The sequence below is a fragment of the Mus caroli genome, chromosome X (assembly GCF_900094665.2).
Source record: "Mus caroli chromosome X, CAROLI_EIJ_v1.1, whole genome shotgun sequence".
Lineage (NCBI taxonomy): Eukaryota > Metazoa > Chordata > Mammalia > Rodentia > Muridae > Mus > Mus caroli.
In genome coordinates, this window is record NC_034589.1 from 130,073,300 (window position 1) to 130,081,132 (window position 7,833).

The 7,833-nt window shown below is 35.7% G+C and overlaps 1 protein-coding gene across 3 annotated transcripts in view; it reads left to right on the top strand.

The window, feature by feature from the left end:
* Window positions 1-7,833, top strand: part of Col4a5 (collagen type IV alpha 5 chain) — a 211,583-nt gene that overhangs the window by 72,961 nt on the left and 130,789 nt on the right. For all 3 annotated transcript variants that reach the window (XM_029473096.1, XM_021152696.2, XM_029473097.1), the window contains exon 3: window positions 2,300-2,389. In XM_029473096.1, coding sequence (XP_029328956.1) covers window positions 2,300-2,389 — 90 coding nt within the window. The remainder of the gene's footprint in view (window positions 1-2,299; window positions 2,390-7,833) is intronic.

Below are 7,833 nucleotides of genomic sequence, written 5' to 3' on the forward strand. Positions count from 1 at the left end.
CCCCTTCCCCCTTTCCCCTTCCCCTGCTCCCCAACCCACCCTCTCCTGCTTTCTGGCCCAGGCATTCCCCTATACTGGGGCATAGAACCTTCACAGGACCAAGGGCCTCTCCTCCCATTGATGACCAACTAGGCCATCCTCTGCTACATATGCAGCTAGAGCTATGAGTCCCTCTGTGTGGTTTCTTTGACTGGTGGTTTAGTCCCAGGGAGCTCTGGGGGATACTGGTTAGTTCATATTGGAGCTAGAGAAAATACCCAAAGAGCTGAAGGGGTTTGTAGTCCCATAGGAGGAGGAATAATATAAATGGGTTTCTATTGAATATTTGTTCTATTGGACACTAAAATTACAACATTGAAAAAGCCATGACTGTTTCCATGTAGAGGCAAAGGAGAAGGTGCTGTCCAGGTTAACATAAACTTCTGACTGAGACAGATGAGCTGTGTTCTATGTATCAAGTTTACACTTAGGAAAATTATAAAACTTCTCTCTCATGACTTTTCACACATAAAATGAAAATAATAATTTTACTTTGTCTTAAAATGGGGAGAAAAAAGTAAGATAAAACAAAACTCTGAAGGAGTTTAAACAGTCTGGAAAACAGAAAAACATTCAACACAGGTGGGCTATTTTTACAGTCTTTCGAGTTTTAACCTATTTGGGGAAATGCTTAAGAAAGTTGCTAATAAGAACTTACCATTACTATTTTCAATTTTCCAGGGAAAAAGAGAAGGCAATAAAAGAATCTAAGTAATACTTATATTTAAAAGATAGCAAAAAGAGAATAATAGATTTCACAAATCATTTTTTTAATTCAAACATGGGCAAGCAGGATATGTCAGTGGTTTGTTTTTAAGTTTGTCTTTCAGAAATAGGCAACCACTTCCCATTCAGTCTATAAATGTGTGAAAATTACAGCACAAATTGATAGTGGTTTAAAAGGATTATATGAGTGCCTCGGAAGCAAATGTAGGCACATCACTAGTGTTAGCTTTTCTTCCTGTTCATTTAAAGAAATTAGGTAGAAAAACCATATTTTTAGTCCATTCTTGCCCAGTAAAGCTATATTTCTTTTACTTTAGCAAACATTCTACCTCTGAAATTCTCAAGATTGTTCTTCTTGTTCTTTTCTGCTACTGTATAACATCTACTTTTCTGTCTCTAGTTCTGTGATAATGGGAGGGAATCTCAGGACATGCCATTAAAAGTTATAACATTTTATTGATATCAACATAATTAAGCTTTTAGCATCCTCTATTTTCTTCTACAATTTTTACTGGTGCATACGTATACATACATGTATGTATGTAACAAAAATGATTAAAGAAAAAAAAAGGCTATCAATTTCTGTGGAAGGTTATGGAGCATTGGAAGGTGGGTGCCTGGGAGAGGAAGGAGGGGGCAAAGGGAAGGGGAAAGATGATGTAATTTTATTGCAATTAAAAGGACATAACAATTTTAAAAATTATTTTAACATTAATTACTTTAGTGTATATCTCTCTGTGTATGTGTGTCTCTGTGTGTGCATACATGTACATGTTTGTCTGTGTGTGTGTGTGTGCATGCACATGTGTGTGTTTGTATATGTATATGTCACAGTGTCTGAGTGCAGAAGTCAATTCTCCTTCTACTCTCTGGTTCCTGAGAATTGAACTCAGTCAGGCTTTACCTGCCTAGCTACTTCACTGGGCAGCATCCTCTATCTTCAGTCTCTGGTTTATTCCCATTTATTTCTGTAGTCCACATAGTACTTTTGCTTTGAAAATACACATGGCATACTCTAGACATTTGACAAATGCCAGCTGAAAACCCAACATTTAGCTATTTTGTACTTTGGGAAATATACAAGAACCAGGTTCTTTTTTCTTTGTCCTTTTCTTTTTGAGTGGAACTTGTAGTCAGAGTTTTAATCCTAGTTCTGCTAGTAACAAACCATTCAATAATGTGAGATAATCTAGCTCTTAAAATGTAAAAATTGTGAAATTCTTAATATAGCCGCTTGCCTTCTTTATTATCGAATGAGGTTAAAGCAGTTATTATATTCTCACTTTATCTCTGATATATTGTCTAACTCTACAAGTAGCAAAGAGGTTATATTTACTATATATGATATGTATTTGGGATGATTTGTATTTTTTCTTCTCACATTTTACAGACTTGTCCATGTTATTAGATATTGTGGACAAAACATATCACTATATTATGTTGCTTTCATCTGACAGTCGTTTGAACTTTTGAAACACAACTATGTCTGTGCTTAAAAGTTCACAAATGACTTTACATTCTTGTTTAATTGCAGGGAGAACGGGGATTTCCAGGTTTAGAAGGTCATCCAGGTTTACCAGGATTTCCAGGTCCAGAAGGCCCTCCAGGACCTCGGGGACAAAAGGTATTTGTTTCAGTAGCCAATCAACAATAGCAGAGGAATTAAACCACCATAAATTTGAGACAAGCTATCAAATCGACTAAAAGTTCACTGAATCATAATGAGAAAATAGTGCTTAAATCAAAAAACAGAGTTGAAGGAACTCTTATTTTCTGTATTCATTTATCCCTTCTTTCCTGTTTTTCCTCCTTCAAGCAGTGATTAATTACCTATAGTCCTTTGTCTTGGAGCAGAACCCCATAAAATTGTCTCATTTTTATATTAACATGTGCATTGATACTGTTGTTGTTCCAGACTTCTTGGTAATCTTGCTGTTAGAAGATTTCTACCTCTTCTTCTGTGATGGTTTCCTGAGTCATAGATGCAGAGATGTTGATGCCAGGCTGGATTCCCCCCAAAACACTGATCTCTGTTTTTTGTCCAGTTGTGTGTGGTTTTGTTGTTGTTGTTGTTTTATGATGTTCTTCATTTGCCATAATGAGAGATTTCTTTGATGAATGGTGGTAACTAGATTTATTCAGAAAAAGTGTCTCTTCACCTTAGTGTTTCTAATGTTTTAATTTGGATATTATTGTCATATTCAGGTATATTTTTCAGGATGTCGTTTGTTGTATATGGCTTTTGGAATTCTTCCTACTTCAAACGTGTCCTGGGGAGATGCAAATAAACATCTTCTCACCCACCCCCTATGAGCACCAATGGCAGATCATTTTATGATTTATCCAAAGTCCAAATTGTGTTGACCAATGAAGTTATTGGACTTGCCAACTGAACATGAATAAGGGATTTCCTACAGAAGTGTAGGTGACTGCAAAACAGCTGTATCACTACAAGGTTCCACCATATCATGGATAATGATCTCAGGGAGGCTGCTATGGAGTCTCACTTTGAATCAGCTTCCTAACTCTATGTACTCTAGCATCACTCAAAATCACATATTGAATGGGGGAGGGTCAATGGCTTGAATCTCAGATAAGTGTCTCTAGAATAATTTTTCCTCTACCTACTAGGAAGTGTTAAAGTTCAATTATTATTATTATGCATATATATTTTTCTGTGAATAAGAGTAGCATCTTTATGTGTATGATAAGATGGGGAATGGGAAAAGATAATAGTGAGTTTTGAGATCAAGAGTTTCTTTCAGTTTTTAATGGCTCTTTTGGCTCCAAGCCCTTTTCTGTCTGTGGTAGATTGACTGGTAAAGTGGTGTATGAAAGGTCCAACTCTATTCACTTGCCCAAAAAGCAAAAAAATAATTGACTTAATAACATTTTCCCTCTAGCTTTATTATTTCATATAATGATGGTGTACCATATCATTAGAGGATTAAGAAAATCAAATGAATATCACCAGGTAGTCTTTCTAAGAAAGGAGGAAAATTAAATGCTTGGAGATGTTTTAATATAAAGCTAGCTCTACCAGAGGGTAGATGTTGTGAGAATGAGGGTACAACTGTGAGAAGGGAGTTTTTTTTTTTTTTTTCAGATTCAGCAGGAAATGAGTCTTGTGATTAAATGCACTGAATAGAACTTCATATGAACACTAAGGAAACACTAACACTCTAAATGACTGACTACATAGAATTCTGATAGATGGGCCATTCAAATGAATTTCCTAGGTGCTATAACACAGAAAGTGTAAGAGTGGCAGTATAATCCTTGCCACCCAGGAATGGCAAAGAAGTAGTGCAGACTTCTAAATCATGAACTGAGCATAATACAGCAAAACAACTAAATTCTTCCACTTCGCAGCACACTGGAACTTAAGCAACAGCATTCTGAAAATAAAGTGGGAACACAAATTGATTAATTTTCAGCTATGTTATGGAAATGAGTGCTTTGAAATAGAATGTAATTTGAACCATAGAAAAAGCTGTTTCTCAAATGTGAGTTTATCTGGGAAAAGGGCCAGAGTTTCTTGCATAGCATGGATATTAAGAGTAAATATTTGTGGTTTATTAAAAGAAGTTACATTACAATTATTTTGAAATAATTTAGCATTAACTGAGACTCCTTAATAATAGTATAATAGTTTATGAAGATGTGTTCATTTGCACATTAAGTTTAGAGAGTATTATTATAATTCCTTTTCATTATTTATAGAGTGGAAGTGGGAACAGCTTTCTAAACATTTTACATTCTGCAGCTTAAAGTGTACTTTTGTGTGATTGGAGATTTACATTTTAAACTAATATACATGATTATTCTTCATTGGTATATTCCTTTTTATGAACATGTAGATTTGTAAAATAAACTGTCCAATTAGCATAGTCGCTTAAAGTGTGGTACTGAGATGTGTGTGTGTGTGTGTTTATTTATATAAATGCACATTTGTAATATTGCAAAGGAGTTCTTTGTTAAATTAAATGTTGTTCCTTTTCAATAGATAATATATTCATTTTATTCACAATTAGTAAATATTATGAATACAATGAAAAACTCTTTTCTACCTGTGTTCATTGGCCCCTGAATACATACCCACATGTTCATCCTCTTTGTTTTTAAAATAGGATGTATTATGTTTATTTTGTGTTTTTCTTATATCAGTGTTCTCAGGATATGTTATTCTTACTACATTCAATTTCATTGTATATATAAGCTATAAATTAGTATCAAGCTCCCTATTCATGATTATGTAGTTTTCAATAGTTTGCTGCTATAAAACATAACTGCTAAGATGCAAATCTTTGATTAATTCTTATTGCATCAATAAGCATGAATTGGAAAGATAAATTGTGGGAAATGAGTGCCCATGTATGCACATGTTTTTTTACACATATTACCAGATCACTATTTCCCAAACATTTATGATTTACCTTTGATTTAGCAACAAAGGAGATTTATTTCCCTACAGCTTCATCTCTATTACTAAAAACCTTTTCTAGTTGTCATTATGGTAGAAGAGTGCCCTTTCAATATACTTTCAATTTGCATTCCTCTTTTTACGATTATGAATATGCTTCTCACAGATCAAAGTTTCCTTTGTCTTCCTGTGATCTCTATTTTCATATCATTTGTCCCTTTTCTCATGACTTGGTGCTTTCATATTTTGTCAAGCTATTTGTTAGGAAGGTTATGTCCATGCACACACTGTACGTTGTTGTATTATTTTACCCTTGTCTTTTGCTTTTCTAGGCATGTGCAAGAAAATGTATGTATTTATGAATCTCTGTCTTTAAGTCATATGGATTTTCATGAGAACAAATCTTATATACTTTGAGGGTATATATTAATTCTCAAAAGTTTTCTTTCAGTATGTCAATTTATTTTTTCCCTGTGTGAAACCCATCCTAGGATATGGTTTGTGATTTAAGATACACCTTAAACACAGTCCCACAACACCCAGAGGAAGCTCTATTCTCAGATGCTCTAACATGCCCAGGATTGTAGAATCAGAGGTGAGGAGGACACAGCATCTGTTCCAACAACACCAAAAGCAACTGGGACTAGAGGGATCCAGGGACACAGGAACCTCGCCTGACCAGTGGCTCAGGTTCCTTCTGGTCTACACCAGTTCACCTTGGGCACAAACTCCAGAGCCAGTTCCACACCACCTTTAGGAAGCTCCACTCCAGGCTCTCTAACATGCCCAGGATCACAGAATCACAGGATAACAGGATTCCAGGAGTTTGGTCATACGAGGATCTCAGGGTCCCAGAGGCAGCTTGACTCCCAGGAACTCTGACACACCCAGGATCTCAAGATCACAAGATCCTGGAATCACAGGATCACAGAGACAGCTGGACTCTGAGGAGTTCTGACACAACCAGGATCACAGGAAGGACAGGCTCCAGTTAGATATAACTAGTTCAGGTAGCACTAGAGATGGCAGAAAGCAAGCACAAGAATATAAGCAACAGAAACCAAGGTTACTTGGAATCATCAGAACCCAATTCTCCCACCATTGCAAGTCCTGGTTCCACTATTACACCAGAAAAGCAATACTTGGATCAAAAGTCACTTCTCATGATGGTGATAGAGGACATTAAGAAGGACATAAATAAATTCCTTAAATAGATACAGGAGAACACAAGTAAACAGGTAGAAGACTTTAAAGAGGAAACACAAAAATCCCTTTAAGAATTACAGGAAAACACAATCAAACAGGTGAAGGAAATTAACAAAACCATCCAAGATCTAAAAATGGACATAGAAACAATAAAAAAAAATCACAAAGGGAGACAACCCTGGAGTTAGAAAACCTAGGAAAGAGATCAGGAGTGATAGATGCAAGCATCAGCAACAGAATAAAAGAGATAGAAGAGAGAATCTCAGAGGCAGAAGATACCATGGAAAACATTGACACAACAGTCAAAGAAAATGCAAAATGCAAAAAGCTCCTAGCCAAAAACATCCAGGAAATCCAGGACTTAATAAGAAGACCAAACCTAAGGATAATAGGTATAGAAAAGAGTAAAGATTCTCAACTTAAAGGGCCAGTAAATATATTCAATAAAATTATAGAAGAAAACTTCCCTAACCTAAAGGCAGAGATGCCCATGAATATACAANAAGCCTACAGAACTCCAAATATACTGGACCAAAAAAGAAATTCCTCCTGTAACATAATAATCAAAAAACAAAATGTACTAAACAAAGAAAGAATATTAAAAACAGTAAGAGAAAAAGGTCAAGTAACATATAAAGGCAGACCTCTCAGAATTACACTAGACCCTACCATAGACTATGAAAGCCAAAAGATCCTGAGCAGATCACATACAGACACTAAGAGAACACAAATGCCAGCCCAGGATATTATACCCAGAAAACTCTCAATTACCATAGATGGAGAAACCAAGATATTCCATGACAAAACAAAAATTTACCCAATATCTTTCCACAAATCCAGCCCTACAAAGGATAATAGATGGAAAACACAAACACAAGGAGGGAAAATCAAGAAAGTAATCTTTCGACAAACCCAAAAGAAGATAGCCACACAAACATAATTACACCTCTAACAACAAAAATAACAGGAAGTAACAATCACTTTTCCTTAATACCTCTTAACATCAATGGACTCAATTCCCCAATAAAAAGACATAGACTAACAGACTGGATACATAAACAGGACTTAGCATTTTGCTGCATGCAAGAAAAAGCCTCCAGGTATGGGCACAGGGGAAAAATTCCTGAATAGAACAGCAATGGCTTGTGCTGTAAGATCAAGAATCCACAAATGGGACCTCATAAAATTGCAAAGCTTCTGTAAGGCAAAAGACACCATCAATAAGACAAAAAGGCCACCAATAGACTGGGAAATGATCTTTACCTATCATAAACTAGATAGGGGAATAATATCCAATATATATAAAGAACTCAAGAAGATGGACTCCAGAAAATCAAATAACCCCATTAAAAATGGGGCTCAGAGCTAAACAAAGAATTCTCACCTGAGGAATACCGAATGGCAGAGAAGCACCTGAAAAAATGTTCAACATCCTTAAT